The following is a 22050-nucleotide window of genomic DNA, read 5'->3' on the forward strand; positions in this document are numbered from 1 at the left end:
GCACTGCATGCTAATGTCTGGACCCGCAACAAAAGGCCAGCTGCACCTCATTTTTCCTTTATTACTGCTATGTCTGAATATTACAAGAAATCTTTTATTAGTAGCAAGTGAGTAATTTTCCAAAATTATGGGAAAGCAGTGAGGGGTTTTGGGGCAAAGCACGCGCGTGCCCTCACTGAGGGAGCGAGCGGCCGGGCTCACACACCAACACTGGCGGGCTGGGCCGTCCCATGTTCCAGCGGCGGCGCCCACGCCACCGCCACCACACCTGCAGCGCGGGGGAAACGCGTGTGACAGTCACGCACCAGCGCGACTTTCTTCTGTCAAACACTGCAAATACTCCTGCGAGAAAACCGCTCTGCGTCGGCCGACGGGGCACCGGGTACCCGGGGCGAGCCGCCCGCCCAAGGGCTGAGCCGCTGCCCTGGAGAGGGGGCGGCGCCCCTCACCCGTGGCGCTCCGAGCCGCGGGGGGACCGGCGGCGCCCCGCTGGGACTTCGGCCCGGCCCGGCCCGGCCCGCCTCCCGCCGCCGCCAGGGGGCGGCCGCTACCCCCTCTGTTGACGTTGACGTTACCGCTCCGGCTCGCGGCAGCGGGCGCTGCCGGCCAATGGGAGTGGGAAGCACGCCCCGCCCCGCCGTGACGCGGCTGCCCCGCGCCGCCGGGGTGCATGCCGGGGCGGCGGCGGGACCATGGCGAGCGACTTCTACCTGCGGTACTACGTGGGGCACAAGGGCAAGTTCGGCCACGAGTTCCTCGAGTTCGAGTTCCGGCCCGACGGTAAGGGCGGGGCGGGACCGGGGGGTGCGGCGGGGCCCGCTCTCCGCTGCCGGGGAGAGGCGGGTGCGGGCCGGGGGCTGCCGCAGAGTGGAGCGGAGCGGAGCAGTGCCCGCCCAGCGCTGCCCTGGCGGGGGTTTAACGCCCGTCCTGTCTTCGCCAGGGAAGCTGCGCTACGCCAACAACAGCAACTACAAGAACGACGTCATGATCCGAAAGGAGGTACGGGCGGGGCGGGGGTGCCGGGGGCCTGCCGCCGGGGCGCGGAGTGACCGCGGCAGCGCGCTCGGTGCCGCTCGGGGTTCCCGTTTCACGGTGGAATGGTGTTTGTAGGCGTACGTCCATAAGAGCGTGATGGAGGAGCTGAAGAGAATAATCGACGACAGTGAAATCACAAAAGAAGATGATGCTCTGTGGCCTCCTCCCGACAGAGTTGGTCGCCAGGTTGGTGTATGGTGGCTTCCCTAATTGCTGGTTTCGTTTTTATGTGTTAGCTCATTAGAAACATAACTGAAGTTTTTCTTCAACTCAGTACTTTCTAGCCAAGAGGGAAACAAATACTGTTTTAAAACCTGAACAGCACCTAAATGGCAATTTAGTCGTGGGAGTTAACATGATCCATAGACCTGCTGTGTTCAACATCTCTGTAATAAAGATGGAAAAAACATCATCCTAGTACTTAAGTATTTCTGTAACCAACACCGTAAAGCAGTAGTTTGAATTACCATAATCTTTTATTTTTCAGGAGCTTGAAATAGTAATTGGTGATGAGCACATCTCCTTTACCACATCAAAAATTGGTTCACTAATCGATGTAAATCAGTCCAAGTATGTACTCTGCTTTTTTATGTTGATGTTTTTATGTAACGACTTATCTTAGAACTTGCTGATTAGTAGATACTTGCATTTTATATCGTTTCAAAATACAAATGAGTTCCTGGGGGCACAAGTGCGTTGTGTTCCAGTGTAACATACCAAATGCTTTTAGACTGTGACATTAGGTGCTGTATTTTCAGCCTCATTGAGCAGCTACCCTTACTGTAGGAAACCCTGTTAGCTGTATTTGGAGTCTGAACTGAGCCGTCACTGGCCCGTTCCCACCAGTGTCTCTGGGAAAACCAGGATCTCTGTATTTCACCTCAGCTGAAAAGGCTGTGTATCATGGTTTTTAAATTCAACAGGATGTTACTCCTTGCTTTCATGATAAAAATACACATTTTAGTAACACTTAAAGCATGCAAACTTGGAGCACAGAATGTAGAATGAAACAAATCTGTTAATGTCTAAGAGACCTCTGAAAAGCCTGCATATGGCTTTGTTGGTTTTTTAATAGGTTAGTTCTATAAGCTGCTCTCTTAAAACACCAATGTAACTTTTTTTTTCCCCCCTTCCTTCTGTTGTGCACTGCAGGGATCCAGAAGGCTTGAGAGTGTTCTACTACCTGGTCCAGGACCTTAAGTGTCTAGTCTTCAGTCTTATTGGTCTACACTTCAAGATTAAGCCAATTTAAGCCAAACAAACTGAAGTTTGTATTGTGGTGTCTGGGGGGCGGGGGCGGCGCAGGGAGGAATTGAAAGTCCTTGTACTTCTTGGCCTGAAGTTTTTATGTATTTTAGAATGGTTTTTGGTTTTGTTTTTTGATTTTTTTTTTTTTTTTTACAAACTGTCAGTGACTGCCTCAATAAAATGGTGATATCTGTATTTTATAATTTATAAGTTCTGGTGAGAAACTGACTTCTAACACTTCTTTTATCATGGTACTTTCAGGGTATGTTACTTCACTTGTATCACACAAAGCTGTATTTCACTTCTCTGTGCATCTGTACAAAATGGGATTAAGTCTGGCTCTGTGAAATGAAACTTTTGCTAGCTGTCAGGATAAACTTTTTTTATCCCAAGTTGGATATTCTGTTGGCCAGATCAGATGTGTAAAACAACTGAAGCCCTGACTCTGTACATGATAATAGGTTATAGCAAAGACACGTGTCAACTTCCTGACACTGCTGCTGTGACTGACCGTTTGCCTTCAGAGCAGAAGCAGATGACATGGCACCTGGGAGTCTTCACCGATACTCCCATCCAGCTTTAGAAAAACTGAATTTAGAAGCAATGTAGAATGTATTTAGTGGAGTTCCAGACTAGCAGATCTGTTGTGCAGAACTGAGTAGGAGACTTAGGACAAGGGTGTCTCAACTGCAAAGTGGTAGTTGTCATAAAGCACTGTGGGAGGCCCCCCACGGCACCTCTGCCAAACTGCACTCTTGCTTTCTCCAGCACCTCTTTGTTTTTCCTAAATCAGTAGCCACTGCGAGTGAAAAAAGAAGATTGTGCTTAAATGACGTGAAAAGGTAAAAGCATCTAACCTCTGTTACCCCTGCTAGCACCTCCTGCTTTTCCTCCTCTCGGGCGCCTTCTGCCTTTCCCGCCAGCGCCCTCCCCGCACGCCCCGCTTTCCCAGCAGCACCGTTCCGGTTTCACCGCCGGAGGCGACCGCCCCTCTCCACGGGGCCCAGCCCGCCGCGCCTCTCGCCCCGGTCGCCATCTTGGCTGAGGGCAGCTGCGGCTTCATCTCGGCTTCACCCCGCTAGGCGCCCGCCAGCTTGGCTGAGGGCACCAACGCAACGCGGTGGAGGGCGGAAAAAAAAAACCCAACCCAACACTAAAAACACGCAGGAGCGGCTTGAGACCCGCAGCTGCTCCCGCGAGAGGCGGGGCGGGGTTGAGGGGGGGCCGTCACGGGACTAGCGGTAGTGCGGCGCCTCCGCCGCGCCGTCAGCTGCCGGGCACCCTGCGAGGCCATGGGGGTAGGTAGGGGCCGCGGCCGAGCCGGGCCGGGCCGGGTCGGGTCGGGTCGGGTCGGACGGAGCTAAGGGCCTCTTTCGCTGCCTCTTGCCTTGCAGAGGATCGGGCTGCAGCTGCGCGCCACGCTGGAGAACATCACCCGCCTGCGGGCCGAGGGGGAGGACTTCCGCTGGTACCTCAAGGTGCGCCGGCGGGGCGGCCTCGGGGCGCCGGCAGCGGGAGCCGCCGTTCTCGGCGCCAGCGGCTCTCGGACCGTCCGGGAGTGGGGAGGCGCCGCTCTCGGCGCCAAGGGCTGTTGGACTGTCCCGTGGGGCACCTGGCCACGAAGGCCTGCGGTGTTCAATGTCACTTCGCTCAGCTTAAAAGGCGATGTGGCTTTTACCACGCAGTGCCAGCAGCCTGCTACAGGAGCAACGAATGTCATGTTATAAGTGTATAGGCACATATACATTAGTACATACATTATATTGTACATTAGCTTGCGATAATGAAGTCTTAAATGCAAGCGTTGGTCAGTGCCTCCATCGGTGAGGTGGTCAGTAATCCAGTATCCACTGGGAGGTAACCCAGGTAAATGGTGAGATGTGCTATCTCCATCTTTTATTTCGTGACCATGTTTTGTAACAGGTTTTCCACCCAACACGCCAAAGGGCAGACCCTCTGCGGCGGGTGTACCCACCGGGTTGAGTCAGCTCATGGGCTGTCGCAATAGGCAGCGCCTCATACTTGCTTCTGGCTCCTCTCAGCTGTGAAACAGTGGGGTTTGTGAACCTGGGTGCCAGGGGCCATATCAGCCCCTTCAGCTTTTTAATGCCTGATTACTGACAACTTTAAATTCTCTGATTTATGTTTATTTTTCAGCTGAAATGTGGGAACTGTGGTGAAGTTTCTGAAAAATGGCAGTATCTGCGATTGATGGTACGTTTCCCGGTTGTGACCTGCAGCAGAACAAAGAACAAACTTGCCTCTTACGTGCAAGGGACATTGGCATCAGGAATGTGATGACTTGCACTTTAGACGTAGTATTTTAGTAGCTATATTTATTCAGGAAAAGCTGTCATATTCCATTTTAAAAAGAATATTTGGAGACTGTTAATTGAAATATGCCATTGGAATGGTGACTGTTGGTGACAAAATATTTACATCTGCTTTGAAAAGCTGTGTTTTTGTAAAAATATCATTTGAAAACAAATTTTGAAGTAATACCAGAATAAGGTTGTGCCTGTAGCGTATTTTTATGATGCTGATGGAAACTTTGGAGAAGTTCAAGGTTAATTAACTATGCTAAATTACCATTTGGAAACTGAAAAAGCAGAATAAAATTTGTCAGGGATAAGAGAAGGTTCTGTTCTTGGGAATAATCATCTCTCTTTGTTGCATACTACTGAATGGTAAGAATGTACTTTGAGGAATTAATGGAACATGCCTAAATGGACAAGACATAACTGCATTATTCACTGTTTCAGGTCTAGAACAGAATTATTCTTAGATAACCATACCTTTCCAAATTATAGATCTCTCTATTTAAAAAGAAAGCCTTCTTATTGCAATATTTTAAAAAAGTTAAAGACTATTGTTGTAAAAACTACTTTACCTTTGTAGAGGTTTCCAGTGGCTCAGCTAGAGTGCAGTTAAAAATTATGTCTGTATTCTCATGGTTTTTAGGACAGTGCTCCCCTGAAAGGAGGCAGAGGAAGTGCCACTATGGTGCAGAAATGCAAGCTGTGCTCCAGGGAGAACTCCATTGGTATGTGCTTAGGAATTAAAGAGACATCATCCATTTTACACCTTTCCTCATAAGTTTATGTTTTAGTCCCCATTTTGCTTGACACTGTTTGTAAAGAGCATTCACCAGGGATTTTTTGCCTTGTACACTGGTGCTTGAGTTCACAACAGGTACATACTTGTCATCATGCTCATGAAGGAGACAGCAAGGCCTCCTGGTGAGTTCAGGTTTCTGCATGAACAAAACTCATATCCGTAATATCATTTTACACAAGCGTGCAATTTTTTTCGTGTTGGTAGAGAAACAAAGTGGTGTAATGTAAACTTCACAGGAGAAGTGAGAAAAATTGAATTCTTTTTGAGGGCCAACTGCAGGATGTGCTTTTACTTTGTTTCTTTTACTTTGTATAAGGGAAATTTTTGAAAGAAGCAGCTGGTGCTTGGTTTGTGCTGAATAAAACTGAGGACATAATGCCACTCACTTTTACACTTCTGATTTTTTTTTTAGATATTTTAAGTCAGACAATCAAACCTTACAACGTAAGTTTGTTTTTGCTTTTATATGACAAGTGAAAGATAAATAAGCATTAATACTACTTTGAGTTTTTGCTTTATTATCACGTTCTTCTTTCAAGAACACAAGAAGCTGGTATCCTCCTCTGACACAAAATTCTCTGGTAGGTTCCTGCACACAATCGCAAGTGTAGAATAATCTGCGATACATTTCATATCACTCAATTACAGGTGATATAATACCCATGTTAGTTTCCTTTTGAAGGCTTCCTTGTGGCAGATTAAGAAATTCTAGTTAATTTCCACCTATTAAATGAGCCCTAGGATTTTGCTGTCACTTGGGTCATCAGAGTTGATCGTACTGTATTTAAAGCAATTCATTCCCAGACTAATGCTTGTCACTGTCTTTCCCTATTAGATGAAAACTAATGGTATTCTGACTCAATTTTAGGCTGAAGACAGTGAGAAATTCAAAACAATAGTGGAGTTTGAATGCCGAGGTTTGGAACCGGTTGACTTTCAACCACAGGTGAGTTCTTATTTGTGATTTGTTTCTGAGTTTTTAAGAGCACTTCTTATAGACTCTAGAGTGACAAAATGCACACTATTTGAAATGGCACTGCTCTTCCTGGAACATCCTAGACCTTCCCAGTTTTCCATCTTCTCTACAGTTCTTTCTTCTACTTCATTTGACTAAAAAAAAAAAACCAACAACAACAAAAAAAACCAAAACAAAAAAAAAACCCACAAGAAAAAACCAACCCGCAAACAGCTCTGATATTCTTTGTGCCAGTAAAATCTAAAATTAAACACGCCTTGGAGTTGTATTCAGATTCCCTGACAGGTGACTCAGTGCTGCTCATCTGAATTCATTTGAAAGGTCTTCATTGCTCAGGTTATTGCAAAAGACAGTCTTCCCCAAGGGGAATTGCGAGAGTGCATAGCTAGATGGCCACATTCAGGAAAGCGCCGCTTTGCTTCTTGGTATGTTAGAGTAGATGAAGTTCACGTTATGAACAGTCTTTAGTACATGGCCTCTAAAAAAATCAAATTTTCTTTGAGATTTGACATGACCAAAGCCATAGGAAATTAATATTGGCATTTTTTCATTTGAAACTTGATCAGACAAAGACTGAAGATCAAGAGTGGTTAAAGACTGTTGCAAAGCACATGTCAAGGTCCAGAGTTAAAGGATTTCTTTAGAGCCAAGCCAGTCTTCAGTGATTCATTTGCTTGTGCATGGTCATGCTGTATGCAGGCTAACTCCCTACTATATTTAACCTATTATTCCAGTCGGATTAGGTGTAAATAGACTGACAAATATAAACCTGTCTTATCCTTCCCTCAGACTGTGACACTATGCTAAGAAAGAGACCAAAAAAGCTGGTCCTACAAATAATTCGGTATAAATAAAATGACCAAATCACCAAAGCAGTATGCTGCAGGAGGTCCTTCTCTGTTTGTTTATTTAAGTGCAGCCTGTCTTTTTGAGGAACAGAATGGTAATTAGTTTATTCCTGTTTGAAAGCTTTGCAGCCAGATGTAGGAACTTGCAGTTCAAGAAAAGCTGTATGAGACTACAAAATTTAGATGTTTAATAGCTCTGAATCAAAGCTGTCAATGTTATTTTTATCTGCAGAACAAAGACCTCACAGCTGTAATAAAGCTTTTAATTTAATAGTATCAGTTTGGTCTGTGCACTGTATTGGAGAGTACACTTCAATCCCTGAGCAGATATTTCAGTGAATTTTCTGATGCCTAAATGAGTAAATATATAGACTTCTGCAGTTCTAAACAATTCTATAAAACTGCTTTATATTTGACATGATCCAAGCCAGCCTGGCTTCTCAACAACCTTAGATCTGGCTTTTGATTAGCACCAAACAGCATAGGGCCAGAGCATTACTGTATTTTCTTTGTATTTTTTTGATAGACATAATACAACCATACCTGAAATCAATTTAGAGTGGCTTAATGCTTGCATGTCTTATTTAAATTACAGTAGTTTTCTCAAACGAATCACTTGAGTCTGAAAGAGGAGAAAGTATCCTTTGATTCTCTAAGCCCTCTTTTCCTACCTAGTAGCAGCAACAAATTCAAACCAGGTACTTGTGTGTTCTAATAAAGGGCAAGGACATTTTTTTGCCTCAATTATCTTACATGTTTAATGAGGTCTCATTGTAAAATTTCTCTTAAAACTCTTTAAGCTTCTTTGCTTTGTGGCAGAACCAATAGCTTCATTGGTAACAACAGTGTGACAATTCACTGTGTTGTAAAGTCAATAGGCATTTTTGCTTCTTCGGTGCGTGTTTGTGCTTTAGCTGTTGGTGCTTCGCCAGTCAGCAGAGGGCAGACAAGTCACCGCATGTCCCAAACATTAAACGAGTCTCTGCTTTTAAGGCCAAAGCTGTTAAAAATGCAAATCCCGCTGAGTGTCTGGCACAGAAGTTTGTCATTCCAGTCACATGGCTTCTTTTATCTTGGAGGGCTGGTGAATACCTCCAAGTGGCAAATGCAGGGCTTCTTTTATTTTTCTAATGTTTGTTCTATACTGCAGCTCTGCATTTTTGTCCCATAACGCTGATCTTCCTCTCTACCCCTAGCAGTTCCCTTGAGATGGGCTTCTGACAGTTATATAAAGCCCCTATTCACACTGTGCCTTGCAGATAGCTGTCCTGTTGTTACATCTGCTACACTCCATGGTTTATTTAACTCCCAAGTGCTTAACCTTCCCTTCAAATCCTGAAATATTTTAAAATCACATGGCTTACTCCAAACATTCTTATACAGTTAAATGTCTGACTGGCACTAGTGGGGATTTCCTTATCAAAAATGCAAGTGTAGATCTCTTGCAGAATACCAGGAATAAACTACCTTTGCTTTTTAACCACTTTTTAATAAAATTCAGTAGTGAGAAATGGCAAAGTAAGAAACCCTCCTGTATGCTACAGAGGTGGCTTTTTTGAATTTACTTTTAAAATAAAACTTAATTTACAGCTTGGTAACTGTGAACCCTAAAATGAGAGAGCTGTTCCTGTAGAAGATAAAACAGAACACCTTGTTCTTGTGCTATACCCCACCAATACACTACTTCCTTCCTAGTGCTATCCTTTCCTCCAACCCGTTAAAAACAGCAACAGTAATGACAGTGAAGAACTGTCCCCTTTGAAATGACTGTTTGGGTGTACTAAGCTGTCCATTCAGCCAGCTGATCCTCCTTTCACGTAAAGCTTGCTAGTCTCTTCTGTACCTAAATCCAATACAGACTGCTTCTTCTCTAGTGTCTTGCATTCTGACGATATCTAAGCCAAAACTATTAACTCTCTTAACATTTTCCGTCTATTGTTTTGTTGCAGTGTAAGTTTATCACAAAGCTATTTTATACCTAATGCCTGTACGGATTCTGAACAAAAACTAAAGCTATTAGTAGTTGGATGCTGCTACATAAACTTAGAAACTCAGGTTCGACATTATCTAGAATACTTGAAAATACATTTTTGGCAGGAAAAATAGAGGATCAGTGTTCCTTCATTTTACTCTTGTGGTTGCTTAGACTGAATTTTCCCAACTCACAAAGAAGGTCACAACCTTATACTGACCCTTAACCAGGAAAAAGCTTGACCACGCTTTCTACCTAAGTTAAAAGAAATACAATAAAAGTTTGTGCTGAGTTACTTTCTTTAAATATGTTTCAATGATAATATTTATTATTTTCTTGGTACAAGTTATTCTTAAAAGCTTACTGCAGATGTGTTCGCAGGCAGGGTTTGCTGCTGAAGGTGCAGAATCTGGCACACCTTTCAATGACATAAACTTGTTGGAAAAGGTATGTTGTCTTAGTTTCATTAGTAAATCTAATTAGCTTTCTTTCCCTAAGTCACTAGTCCAAAATACACATCCTACACATGCAAGAGACTAGTTTTGCTCTTTCATGTAGGCACAGGAAGGTCATAGCTGGAGAAACTAAATCAACTATGAACAACCAGCATTACTAACAGTGTCATTTTAGAAGTATGCATTTGATAGCTTAGCAGCTGACAACTTTTAAGTCACTGAGGAATTCCAGAGAGCAAACACCTGGAACACTAAACGGCTGGGGTTATTCAGAGTGGTGACCTGATTTTTCTAGGAAGATGCCTGCACTTTTTCCTATGTACAGAGATATTAAAAATATAAAGACACTGTCCTTCAAAGCTCAGGATAATGACTCCAGCATTGCAAATCTTCCTTGGCTGTGAGCAAGAATCTCAAGGTCAAATCTGTTCCCTGGTATCCTACTTGGCAGGGATCTGCTTGTCTGCTTACCCGACTAGGGTATTGTAAATGATAGATAATCCTTTCATCTGCCGTGGTTGCTGTCTTGTCCACTGTAGGCTGTGGACTATGTATGGGGGGAAAAAAACCCCCATTGTTCAAACACTGAGACTGACGCCCATTTAATTTCAGGTCATCGCTCTTGCTTCTCTCAGGTATCAGAACTTAGCTTAGTGACGTAGCACAGTGCTTTCCACAGAAATCTAGACCTAAACTTTGAGTAAGGCTTAGTTTCAGTTCGAATTCCAGTCTGTGTTTTAGACACTCTTGCATTCTATTCTCTGTGACTTATACTGTGAAATCTTATTTCCTATAGGATTGGAACGACTATGACGAAAAAACAAAGGAATCTGTTGGAATCTATGAAGTTACCCATAAATTTGTAAAATGCTGAAGTACATACCCCTAAGCACATCAGGATTTATTATTAATGAAGTAGCTGTAATCATCAGAGGTGTAGTTTTCTTGGAGCTACTTTTCACATGGCTGTACTTCAGAAACAGAAACCTAAGTTGTACTTACTGTCCCTGGGACATCCTAATTAAATATTTTCCAGAGAGCACTTTTGAAATGGCCTCAGTACAAACTGGAAATAGTATACATGCTTGACTAACTGTGCCATTTTCTTATTTTTGTCTTTTTTGGGGAATATATGTGGTTGTGATGGACCATAGCTTAACTAACGTATCAACAGTAGCTACTTAGACAACTTACTGCCTTACAGTTTTTAATAGCCTATCACCAAGAAGTACCCACATTTGATTCTCTAACATAAGCAAGGAAGGTCTTTTCACTCACCATTCCTATCATCAGGAAATAACTGTGAGTAAAGGGACGGCATTAACTGTTCAAGCAAAAAGCTATGTCTTTAATAGCTTTCTGCCAGTTCAGGTATAGGCACTGTGCTGGTTTTGGCTGAGAAAGGGTGAGTTTACTGAGAATGTTTAAAAACATGACTGCTGTTGACACACATAGCTGTTACATCTTCTGAAAATCTGAGTAAATCTCACTTGTAGTTAAAGACAGACTTTTTACTTCTTCGTAAGTGTGCTCACAATCTTGCCAGCTGTTTTCATGTTTGTTTTTTGTTTTTTTTTAAAAAGAACACCAGTTGAAAACACAGACCCCCCCACACCTTCTTTAGTGAATTTCATTCAAAGGCTTTTGGTCTGATTATTGTTTCCTGATACATTATTTCCTTCACCCCCCCAAATGATCACCTTCCTTTCTTTGTTTACATGAGCAAGAGCAATCATGGTATGTTTTAAAGTATGTTTTAAAATAATCCTTTTCAACTGCAAAATAGAACAGCACATTACAGGCTGCAGAGGAAACAGCCCTGACTAGAAGTTTATAGGCCATTGGACTTACTTATTTAAAGCATGCCTCTTCCCTTCCTAGCACTTTTATTTCATACTTCAAGACATAGTATTGCTTACACTTAACTGTGATAAAATAAAAAGACACTGGGAGAACCTGGACACTAAGATATCCAAAGGAAGAGTATAGGCAAGTAGGTTTCTGAGCCTCTGAACCTCATCTGTCATATCTAACCAACATGCTCAGACCTTACGTTCTGCTAAAACGTTTGGCTGTCAAGGTCACAGTGAGCTGTGCTGAAAGGCATAACTGCATTAGTTTTACACAGCACTGCAGAAGCAAGCCCTATGGTGCTATTCAGCTCCAGAGAAAGACTCATCTTCCCAGAAGAAAAACGAGTGGAAGATGTCAGGGTTTAGAAGCACCTTCAGCTTCTTGACTGAGAAAGGCCCCTTCCCCTTTTCGTACCACCCACTTTGTAGCTGGCAGAGCCCCAGCTGTGAACAGCACACAAGGAATTGGCTGCATCAGTTGCATCTCGCGTTCACAGCATCCCTTTTACTGATGTCTGTGCTCAACCTCTCCTGCAATCCCTTCAGAGAGTTATGAGAAGTCTGTCTTCAGAACTTCTGCAACAAGTCCCAATGCATTAAAGATGCAGCTCTAGGCACTAAGACTCTGGCATTGCTACAATAAATGACATCGAAAGTTTTAGCTGATAGAACAAGGAAACAGGAAAACATTATGTTGAGGTTACTCTTCCACAGTAAGATGATGTTTGGAAAGAGTGAACCCCAAAAGGTAAAGTTCAGTGATTCTCCTTTTTTAAGGCACAAGACCACAGGTTTACGTAGTGAAACAAAAGCAGATTATTGAACAGATTTCACTTATGGAAGGGGAGAGCCAACGCTGCAGTATGCTTTCAGCAGTATTCTTTTCCTTTTTAAGAAACATGACCTACTGATAAAGGGACTACCCATAATGTATAATTTTGATACAGCAATAAAAGAACTTCATGGTTATTAATAGATAGCTTTATTACCACAGTCTTTTCCAGTCAATTTAACAACACGGTGATTGCAGGTTACTTAAAGCCTCCCACTTGGTTTTTTGTTTCTCAGAAAGCTGTTACAAGGGAGAGGCATCAAGCAGTTGAGGCACAATCAGTTCCAAAATTGATTCAAGTTTAAAGAAAAAAACCCTAACTGTTAATGTGGCAAGTTAGTAAGCAAGCCTACTGCAAGAGTGCAAATGTAACCACTCTTTCATATTTAAAATTATTGCATATATTTTTTTAAAATCAAACAGCTAAAGAGTTAGCTGAAGAGTGTATCACAGTGCTGTTGCCTGTCTGAACACTCATGGAACACAGGTGTTCCGAGTTTGTAAACTCAGTAACAGTGCTTTTTATTTTATGTGTTTTAAGAACACGTGGATCTGTTGGAACAAATGGATCTGTTGCTCAATTTTGACATTGTGAATGTTTGTATTTCCTGAAACATGTATTCCATGAAACATTCCTGAAAAAAATTCAAGGTCTATAATTCATTTCTTTAAAATAGATGCAAATTTCATAGTGAATCTAACAGTATTCAAGTTGAATGAAGATAGATGAAGTCAATTAAGCTGGGCAGTCTCAGCCACATTGAACACTGATTAATATGCCAGTGAGACATGGTCTGCATTTTGTACTGCAACTGTGAAGTGTTCCAACATTTTTATGTCTAACTACTGATTTTCTTACCCTTTAAAACATTAAAGATATCTTCTAGTGACTTGTATATACACTGAAGGTATTCTTTACCATTCCTAGCTGGGTAAGAGGAAACATTACAGCCTATCCAATCATCATTTACCTGATATCCTACTCCAAAGCCATCAGACACCACTGGGCCAAACCCTCCTAATTGCACAGCTGGGCTCAACAATGTGCTTGTAGAAATGATGTTGTGATTAAGCCGAGCGTAGGCTTGGTCTTGATAGAAATCAGGTAGTGCAATACCTTTGGATAAGGCTAAATAGCGCAAGCCAAAGAGATGTCGGTCAAATCCCTGACCTGTTAAAATAAAAAGTATTAGAGAGATGGCTAATTTTTGTGGGAAGTTAACTCACTTATTTTCATATCACATTGTTTTTCAGCCACAAAAGAGGAGGTCTATAGAACTGGGTTCTCTTCATATTAGCAGGAATCAATTTTCAGAACCCAGACATTCTGCACTTTTAATGCACATATCCTAGGGAATTAAGGGCTTGCTGTTTTACTGCTAGTCTCAACCAGGAATCATCATTGTAAACAAAAGTGCAATGTTAACAGACAATTTCAATAATATATTGCACTCTGATTAACTATTTATCTGAACATATCCAGGCTGTTTCAAACAGAGAAAGGCTTTCCTAAAATTTTTGAATCTAAGGAGGAAAAGGATTGTGCATCAACAAGAGGAGGAAAAGTTTAGACTCTATGGCATAATGTTCAACAGTCAATTCTACTGAAACAATACAATAAGTTATGTTTCTGGGAAGGACAATTCAAAAGAATGCATTCAGAAAAATACCAGGAGTAGCACAGCCAAAGAATCCATTTGATTTGGATGTTGTTAAAGCCTTTATGCCTTGCAGGGATAAGACACTAACTCCTCAGACGTAAAGCCAAAGCTCTTGGTTGCCTTGAGGAGCACAACATGCACTAAGTATTTATCTCATTTTCAAACAGCCCAGCTGCTATAAGGACAAAAACTAAAGCATAAAAAATTCTCAACATGTTAACAGTGAAGTGGGAAGCACAGAGACATTCTCCCCTATGAAGAAACAAGTCTTAGAGAACGCGTTATAAACTGCAGCCTTCTGCTCCTGTTTTTGTCAAGTTTACATTAACATTGGACTTCTATAAAAATTAAATTGTTTAGTTGTGAAGTAAACATTTACAGCAACCTTAATAGACATTTTAGTGCAAAAGCAAGTGCGTTTGATATATTTTTACTTACCCATAGCAGCTTCTTTTGTCAAACGGCCATGGTATTTTGAGCACTCCACTATCAACTTCTGAAGCTCTTCCGTGCTATGTTTGGACAGTTCTCTGACAAAAGCTTCCGAACATTTCTTTGTATGGATAGAGGCAGGACGTATTGTTTCTGTACGACCATGTTTGAAAGCTGCAGTACTGCAAGACTCATATGTAGCAACAGTCTGATTGTATTGTCGAAGGAAAGCCATCTGGAAGGCAAGCTGAACCACAGCATCTGGACTTACCTTCTTCTGCTTCAGAAGGTCCTTGCCCCCTTCATGGAACTGAATCAGATTAAGAGACAATGCTTCTACACTGGCATCAAATTTCTGTTTGGCTTTGGTAATTCCTGCTTTTAAGGCATCGTTCAGCTTAAAGTCAAGTTTCCGTACTGCTATAGAAGAGTCTACTGAAGCAGGCTGGGACTGGGGGCTGACAGCTGGTGCGTTGGTGCTATCTTTAAAAACCTCATTCTGGAACCTAAGCACAGCCACACCATCTCCCCACGAATGTTCAAAATTAAGTCCTGCAGTGCCATCCTTAGTTATGATAAGATTAAAGGATTTGTCATACCAGCGGTTAGCACCATCTCCATGCAACATAGTGTGGGACAAGTGCACAAAGTCTTTAATGGGAAAATCATCTAAACTTAAACAAAACACCGCAGAGTCTACTTTCTGAAGAGCTTCTTCATTGCCATTATCCAGTAGATTCTTTCTCAGCAACGCCCATGTATCTCGGTTTTCAGTGGAGAGGTAGCCAAGAGGGAAGGCTGGGGATGAACTGTTGTCACTAAGGATGTATTTAAAGTGTGCTTGTATTTCTGAAGGCTTCAGCATATTTCCATCTCTATCAATAACATCAAATACATAAAAATTCCCATTTCTCATTACCAATAAATGTTTTGCATTTTCATCTGTGTAAAGCTCATCTCTGTTGAGTTTAGGCAGCCGTGTAGAATTGAAAAGCCTGAAGTACTGAGACATATCTAGGGGGTATGCATTGACCATGTAGGCACCAAACCAAGAAAGTGAAGAAGGCACAAATCGGATAATTTTTTTGAAGATCTCAGTGTCACTTTTTTCCGGATTGAGGTGAAAAACCTCTGGTTCAAGATAACCAGCCCTGAAGGTCTTCATAAAACGTAAAGCAGAAACAGTGATGTTCGTAGCTCGTATGAGCTGATTGTTATATTCAGATTTCGGATCAGGATTAAAAGACATAAATGGATTAAAATTCAAAACAACAGGTTCACGTGCTTTTAGGTACATGTCAAACCAGGGACCTGAAAATGTAGAGTTGAAAAATATGTCAGAACATAAAAGCAGCTGACTGAGTCAGACCAGAGGTTCATGTAGTCAATATCTTGCTTCCAACAGCTATCATGAATAAACACCTCTTGAAGTGCATACAAACAAGACAAACCTATGCAGTAATTCCCACAAGCATTCTCCCAACCTCCAATTATGAACAAAGGTACTGTTGGCTAACTGTATAAATACTGTATTTGGAGCAATCCGTATCAAGACTGTCCATGTCATCACCAACAAGAGCCAATTCCCATGTTTTCTGTATGGCTCAGTGATAAACCCTAACTCCTGTGACCTATAATGCAGCTCCCCAGCACTATATTTTGGTGCACACCTCACATTTGGATTGGAACATGCCTCTACCTTTACCGTAAGCTAGTGATTTCTGCAACTCTCTGTAACTGAGGGCATGCTTCTCTTCAGAACCACCTTTATTTCTGATCCAGTGTTTCCCTCATTCCTGGCAGCACTCCTCCATCTACATTTGCTGTCTTAAATTTCCATCTCCTTCCTCTTTCTATCCACTAAAATGACCAGCACAGGGCAAAACTCTTGATACTGTTGCATTACCATCAGTCTCTCAAGGTGGCAGGTTAGAGTCCCCACGTTACAGGGGATCATATAGTTATTCTTCAAGGCCCAGAACTGACTTCGGAAAGCAGAATTATATTGGATACCCACAGGTCTTTTAGACAGTCTGTCAGTGTATCAAGAAGCATGAATGTGACCCAAAGGTTTTGTGCTTGCCAAAACCAAGGGAACCAATCATAGCTTTAAAAAGTAGTCACAACTTTATATGCCTCATATGCCTATGAGTCAACGAAAATCCAGGGTGCATAGGCAGACAAGGGATTTCTTAAGTAGGTTCTACTGCATCATCATCAACTTCAAACGCAGCAAGCAAGATATTGCACATTGACTGGATGCAAAGGAAACAAATGCACACCAACTTCATCTCAAGGCAGCTGATCTATTAAAAATTATTCCAAGCCTGGATCAGTCCCACGTAGAACCTTCTAGCTAGGCTGTAAGAAGGGCAACAGGTAACTCAAGGACCTAAGTTACAATTTTAATTCCAGGTTCTCACAGGTGAGTAACTAGCATTCATCTACAGTTTTAAAACCACATCTGTCATCATCACATAGCCTTTTAACCTTGGATTTGAAAGTTGAGGGTGGAGGCAACTATACATACTTTCAGAAACCAATTTCAAGTGGAACAAGTCTTTTATGAGGCCTAAAAAAGAATAATAACTGTGGGAAACTATAGGTTTGAATCAGCATGTGGGTCTCATGATAAGTTGTTTGAGATAGAAAGCGGGCTGGAGAGTTATAGGTATGCGATGGAATTAGCTTGACTACAGACCCGGCGTCAGACCCGCTGATGGAAAATTACAGAGATCAGACCCACTGATGGAAAACTACAGAGAATCTGCAAGTCACCAGGAGGAGGGAGAAAGGCGAGAGATATCCCGGCCTTGAGAGCAAAGAAGAAAGGCAGGGATATCTCTCGGCCTTGAGAGCAAACGATGAACAAGAACAAGGAATTAGGCACGAAGTACAGAAATAGACTGTTTGTTAAGAAGGTGTCGCAACCTGTATTAGGTAGTTGTTGAAGCTTGTTTACAAGAGCATATAAAAGCGCTGTGACTTAAAAATAAAGCTGAAGCTTGCTCTATCACTCACACTGAGTTGGCCGCTTGCTTTCCTCGCTCGCCGCAAATAACTGAAGAAAAAGGAATACAAACACCCAACAGTTCACATGCACAAAGCAGCATGATTAGTGTTGGCAAACACCATAAAGCGACCAGTTATAACCCCAGATGTTGTTCCAAGTGAATGGAAAGTAAAAGACAAGAAACAAAACAGCAGCTTTTGTGAACTAATCTGGTATTCTCTACAGAATTTGTGGTAGCTAACACCCTTATAGGTAGTCTCAACAGATAGCAAGGATAAAAGTACATTTGCTGGGCAACATGCAAACTTCTACTTCCATAGGTATCTGAATGTTTCCACCCCGTTGCTATCCATCCAATACTTTCATGAGCAAATACTTGTATTTGGAAGTCAGCAGAAGCAATAAAAAGGAATAACAATAATAAAAAAACAATATACATACTCCTCTCTTAATTTATTTCTCTTTATTCTCATCATCTTGTTTCTGACACTTCTTTTCTTTTGCTCTTTAAAAGAATATGGTTTTGTAGTTTTGGGGGGTTTTAAGCCCAGAGCACTGACCACTGCCTCCCAAAGCTTAGTCATATTCTCTGACCCCTCCTCAGCGTTCAGTTTTCTTGCTGAATAACTTGCAATTATTTGAAAATTATTGCTTTAGTTTCTTTAAGGGAGTTACCAGTTAAGCTCCTCTATTAACCCAAACATAAATAGGCAGCAATGAAAAAAATAAAAAAGATAAACCCTGTAAACTCAAATGTAAATACAGTAACTCAGGAAAAAAACATTTCTCCAATATCCATCTATCCAGAATTCCAGTGTGTACAAGTTAAATGATGGGCATTCTTCTTTCAACCAGAGACTCAGAATTTGCTCAAATACAGTCACAGGTAGTATTCACAGCATGTTATTCCAAATTTATAGGGTATAGAACTTAGGCTTCAGTCTATTTTATTTGTAGCATTATGAGCTGTTATCAAGCATGATGATCTACAGACTCCTTCTATATCCAGTAGGCCAACATACCTGTGATATAACTAGTATGCTTGTTCTGATTGTCTTGAGCAACCAGTTGCTCATGCAGCTCTCTTCCAATTCCCTTTTCAAAGTGATGAGCAAGTTCTTCAGTTTTCCTACAACAGAATCAGTAGCGTCAAAACGCTGTCACAAGGCATGTTTTTTTATATGTAACACTTAACTTTGAAGCAGTACATGGTAACTGCAATATGTGTGTCTTGTTTGTCCATACCTGAATTGGTCATCAGTTAAAAGTGGTTTCTGGGCATTCAGATATCTCCTGATTGTATCTTCTAGTTTGGGAACTGGCAGTCTGAAGGAAGGGGAACAGAGAGACATGCACTTTATGAGTAGTGGTACTAATGAAGCCCGAGTTTCTGACACAGTAGTGTCTCTTTGCCTCCCCTCTTCCCTTCCTTCCTTATACCCCATATTATCCAAACGGCTCATAAGTTTCTTGTGGAAGATGAGATGAAAGGGAGTAGACGCACATATGTCATCACAGCATAAGGTTCTCAGAAAACAAGGTAGAAAAACAACTTGACTGTCTTGTTATAAAGGTATTGCAGTGAAGGGTCTTAATACCTTCCAGGGAATACAATGGAGTGACGAGCAGCTACGCAGAAGGAAGGTTTAGTGTGGCAGCCACTCCTCCATCGGGACCTCCCTTCACTGCTGGGTGCTGGACATCTACCCTTTCTTGCAAATTTCCTGATCTTTGTCATCTTCCTCTCAGCCGAAAGATGAAAACGCTCTTCTTACCACAAAATAATCCTGTTACACTCGCGGAGGTTACTTTGCAACCTGCTGGGATGTTTCAGTAGTAGGCTTATAGTCATACTCGCGCTTTAAAAAGGTAAAACCATTCCCCTCCACTGTGACTTAGGAAGAGTACATACAACAAGAAGCCAGCAGCACACCCCGAGCGCGGCCACAAGAGACAAGGAAGGGAGGACACCTCCTCTCTCCTCACGGCGGGCTCCCCGGGGCCGCCGCCCTCTGCCCGTGCCCGCCCGGAGCCAGGCCCGCCGGCTGCCCTGGGCGGCCGCCCCGGGGCTGGCAGCGAGCTCGCTCGCCGGAGGACGCTCACTCCCGTCCTTGCCCCGGCCCCCGTCCGGCGGCGCCTCAGGAGGCCGCGGGATGGGCGGTCCCGCAGGGCAGGGCAGGGAGCGGAGCGGCGCCCCGCCGTACCTGGGCAGGCTCTTCTGGTAGTGCATGGTGGGCACGATGCTGCGGTGCAGGTAGTCGCCAGCGCCCACGCTGCTGTAGCCCCGCCGCAGCAGCAACTGCCGCGCCGCCATGATGCCCGCCTCAGAGGCCGCCTGGCGCCGCCCCCCCGCTCCCCTCCCCGCCGTCCCGGGGCCGACGGGGGCGGCCGCCGCCACCCCGCCCAGCTTCCCGGGCGTGCGGTTGAGTGGCCGCGCTCCTTCCGGCGCTGCGGAGTGCCCGGACCCGCTCGGGAGGAGCCCACACCGCCCGGCGGCGAAGCCGAGGCGGCGGCGGCGGCTCGGGCCCTGGCGGCGCGGTCGCACCGGCACGCCGGAGGAAGTGGGGGTCGTTCCCCGAAAGCCGCCGGGAGAGGAGGCGGGCGGGGGGCGCAGCCAAGTGGCGGCCAGGCCCCGCGGCACCGAGAGGTTCCCCGAGCCCTCCCCGCCAGGGCGGGCCTCGGGCGGCGCCGGCGCCCCTGCCCCTGCGCCCCTGCCCCTGCCCCGCGCGGCCTTCCAGGGCGGAAGGCCCCCGCTGCAAAGCTGGGATTGCAGCTAGCGTGGAGGTCGACGTGATTTCATGAAATGGTGTTTTATTATTATTTCATTTGGAAAGTATATTCGGTGCATGCTGTGGAGGCAGAAAAGTTACCTGGTATTAGAAAATGCCTGGAGTGGGACGGTGCAGCAGTAGTTCAGTCCTCTTATACATATGCATTAATGAAATTTTTGTGATCCTCTTGTTTTGACAGTGTTCCTGTTCAGCATATAGACTCCACATAATTTTCTCTTTTTTTTTTTGTTAGTGTGTGTCCCTACATCTTACTGACCATACAGCGTTCAAAGCATCCAGGTCCTGCTTCCAGGGAGAAGAGTTTAATCTCTCATGAGCTTTTTTACTCATATATGAGCATGTATCAACAAATACTGTATTGCAGTATAAAATCTAATATTGTAAACACACAATTTCGTTGTACCATATGGAATATTTTCCAGAAAAACACTAATTAACCTTAGAATAACCCAGGAACTACAGAAATGTTTCGGTAGGAGAGCATGGTATGGTGAACAGTTATGGCAGTCTGTCTTTTTATCAGGTACTTGCCAGCATAAAAATCAGCGTTGGGATTGAATGCAGACACAGCAAAGGAAAGGAAAGCAATCCCTGTGGCTTAGTCTGATAATCCTCTGAAAGTAAATTGGCCCTACTCTAATCAACATAGTGGTTGGAGAAAAAGTGAAATTACTTCGCTTCCAAGATAATAAATGCCAAATGCCAGAAGGTCTCCTTGCATATTTCAGTAGACGGCTATTTTCTGTTCAATACATGTCTCTTAGGCTACTCCTGCAGCCCTTTTGTCACCATGAAAACAAAAAACCCAACCCTGCTTTAATTAATGAAGTTCAGTTTCACCTAGCTTGCCCTGCTGTGATAGTCCAGTTCAAAATGTTACCTGCTCTGCCCTTTTGAAAAACTGTGGTAACATTACTTTTACCCATTTGAATGCATGACTCACACTGTTGCCATTCTAGGTTTGGATGCCTAGACCCCAAACTGGGGAGACCCTAACTCGCTCAGATACCATCTTTCTCCCAGGAGTGTCACTTTGTTTTGAACCAGTCTTGTTTTAGAATTACTACTGCATTCTGTTCTAATTTTCCAGAGCCCCCTAATCTTCTTCCAGGCTCTTAATGATGTAGTCGATAATAGGATTGTTGGTATTAATTTGGAACAATAATGCCAGCTGCCTGCTTGGCGGCTATTGGCAGAGGGGTGACCTTGCAGGTCAGCTAAGCAGAACTGGAAGTGCTTTGATCTGATCTATACAGAGCTAGATCTGTCCACCCAAACGAGAGGAGCGAGTGAATTCTCTCTCCATGGGATGCTGATTCTTCTCCAAAGAGCACGGGGGACAGCATGGCAGTGGCTTTTGATGCAATCCTCGCTCGGATCAAGGATGTTTGTAAAAGAAATGGTTTGCTCATTCTCTCGGTGTTGTCAGTCACCATTGGCTGTCTTCTGGGATTCTTCCTGAGGACCAGACGGCTCTCCCAGCAGGTATGTGTGTCATGGCAGTGTAACGCTACAGGGAAAACACCGTACTTACGTAACAAAAGACACAGCAACTTGCCAGACTTAAGGATGGACTTCTGAAGATCAAAAGCACGTTGTGTGTTTGTTAACTTTGTTTAATTTCATTTGTTTGCTAATCTACGCTGTTCCTTGGGTCTTTTCACACAATCTCAAAAAATACATTTGCAAAAGGTTCTGGTCTTTAAGTAACCTAGTAAGTCTAGCATGAGCATATTATAATGTTGCAAGTATGGCTAATAATAGTGGGTGTTTAAGCTAGATGAAATGTAGCATCTAATATAGACCTGCTAAAAAC

At 43.5% G+C, this 22050-nt stretch overlaps 4 protein-coding genes across 6 annotated transcripts in view; 3 read left to right on the forward strand and 1 right to left on the reverse strand.

Moving 5' to 3' along the window:
* The first annotated feature begins 623 nt into the window (after positions 1 to 623).
* On the forward strand, positions 624 to 2493 carry MAGOH (mago homolog, exon junction complex subunit). Its single transcript, XM_064455071.1, has 5 exons — positions 624 to 780; positions 941 to 999; positions 1111 to 1221; positions 1523 to 1605; positions 2188 to 2493. The coding sequence occupies exons 1-5, from the start codon at positions 693 to 695 to the stop codon at positions 2285 to 2287; spliced, it is 441 nt and encodes a 146-aa protein (XP_064311141.1). The 5' UTR covers positions 624 to 692; the 3' UTR covers positions 2288 to 2493.
* Positions 2494 to 3289: 796 nt separating this feature from the next.
* Positions 3290 to 10693, forward strand: CZIB (CXXC motif containing zinc binding protein). Of its 2 annotated transcripts, XM_064455069.1 has the most exons (8): positions 3292 to 3581; positions 3678 to 3761; positions 4441 to 4497; positions 5245 to 5326; positions 5813 to 5844; positions 6269 to 6346; positions 9578 to 9643; positions 10448 to 10693. In XM_064455069.1, the coding sequence occupies exons 1-8, from the start codon at positions 3576 to 3578 to the stop codon at positions 10523 to 10525; spliced, it is 483 nt and encodes a 160-aa protein (XP_064311139.1). In that variant the 5' UTR covers positions 3292 to 3575; the 3' UTR covers positions 10526 to 10693. The 2 variants fall into 2 exon arrangements, with proteins under 2 accessions (XP_064311140.1, XP_064311139.1); XM_064455070.1 differs by lacking the exon at positions 3678 to 3761 and having other exon boundaries at positions 3290 to 3581.
* Positions 10694 to 12470: 1777 nt separating this feature from the next.
* On the reverse strand, positions 12471 to 19776 carry CPT2 (carnitine palmitoyltransferase 2). Its single transcript, XM_064455066.1, has 5 exons — positions 19647 to 19776; positions 18688 to 18768; positions 18465 to 18571; positions 14436 to 15740; positions 12471 to 13507 (listed from the first exon to the last, which is right to left on the reverse strand). Exons 1-5 carry the CDS (start codon positions 19754 to 19756, stop codon positions 13176 to 13178), a joined length of 1935 nt encoding a protein of 644 aa, XP_064311136.1. The 5' UTR covers positions 19757 to 19776; the 3' UTR covers positions 12471 to 13175.
* SLC1A7 (solute carrier family 1 member 7) overlaps positions 19758 to 22050 on the forward strand; it is a 57911-nt gene continuing 55618 nt past the window's right edge. The window contains exons 1-2 of one of the 2 annotated variants that reach the window (XM_064455068.1): positions 19758 to 20248; positions 21491 to 21719. In XM_064455068.1, the coding sequence (XP_064311138.1) occupies positions 21579 to 21719 (141 nt within the window). In that variant the 5' untranslated portion in view covers positions 19758 to 20248; positions 21491 to 21578. Of the gene's footprint in view, positions 21720 to 22050 lie in introns of both variants that reach the window. The other variant, XM_009506785.2, reaches the window with a different exon arrangement.

This window comes from Phalacrocorax carbo, chromosome 6 (genome assembly GCF_963921805.1).
Source record: "Phalacrocorax carbo chromosome 6, bPhaCar2.1, whole genome shotgun sequence".
Classification (NCBI taxonomy): domain Eukaryota; kingdom Metazoa; phylum Chordata; class Aves; order Suliformes; family Phalacrocoracidae; genus Phalacrocorax; species Phalacrocorax carbo.

What these genes read in the sequence shown, in the direction of transcription:
- MAGOH (XM_064455071.1), top strand. Translation starts at nt 693, where the DNA reads ATGGCGAGCGACTTCTACCTGCGGTACTACGTGGGGCACAAGGGCAAG. An exon ending in GTTCGAGTTCCGGCCCGACG is followed by an intron (nt 781 to 940) that starts GTAAGGGCGGGG and finishes TGTCTTCGCCAG; the next exon opens with GGAAGCTGCGCTACGCCAAC. An exon ending in CCGACAGAGTTGGTCGCCAG is followed by an intron (nt 1,222 to 1,522) that starts GTTGGTGTATGG and finishes TTTATTTTTCAG; the next exon opens with GAGCTTGAAATAGTAATTGG.
- CZIB (XM_064455069.1), top strand. An exon ending in ACTTCCGCTGGTACCTCAAG is followed by an intron (nt 3,762 to 4,440) that starts GTGCGCCGGCGG and finishes TTTATTTTTCAG; the next exon opens with CTGAAATGTGGGAACTGTGG. An exon ending in GGCAGTATCTGCGATTGATG is followed by an intron (nt 4,498 to 5,244) that starts GTACGTTTCCCG and finishes CATGGTTTTTAG; the next exon opens with GACAGTGCTCCCCTGAAAGG.
- CPT2 (XM_064455066.1), bottom strand. Translation starts at nt 19,756, where the DNA reads ATGGCGGCGCGGCAGTTGCTGCTGCGGCGGGGCTACAGCAGCGTGGGC. An exon ending in TTAACTGATGACCAATTCAG is followed by an intron (nt 18,572 to 18,687) that starts GTATGGACAAAC and finishes ATTCTGTTGTAG; the next exon opens with GAAAACTGAAGAACTTGCTC. An exon ending in GCATACTAGTTATATCACAG is followed by an intron (nt 15,741 to 18,464) that starts GTATGTTGGCCT and finishes CTACATTTTCAG; the next exon opens with GTCCCTGGTTTGACATGTAC.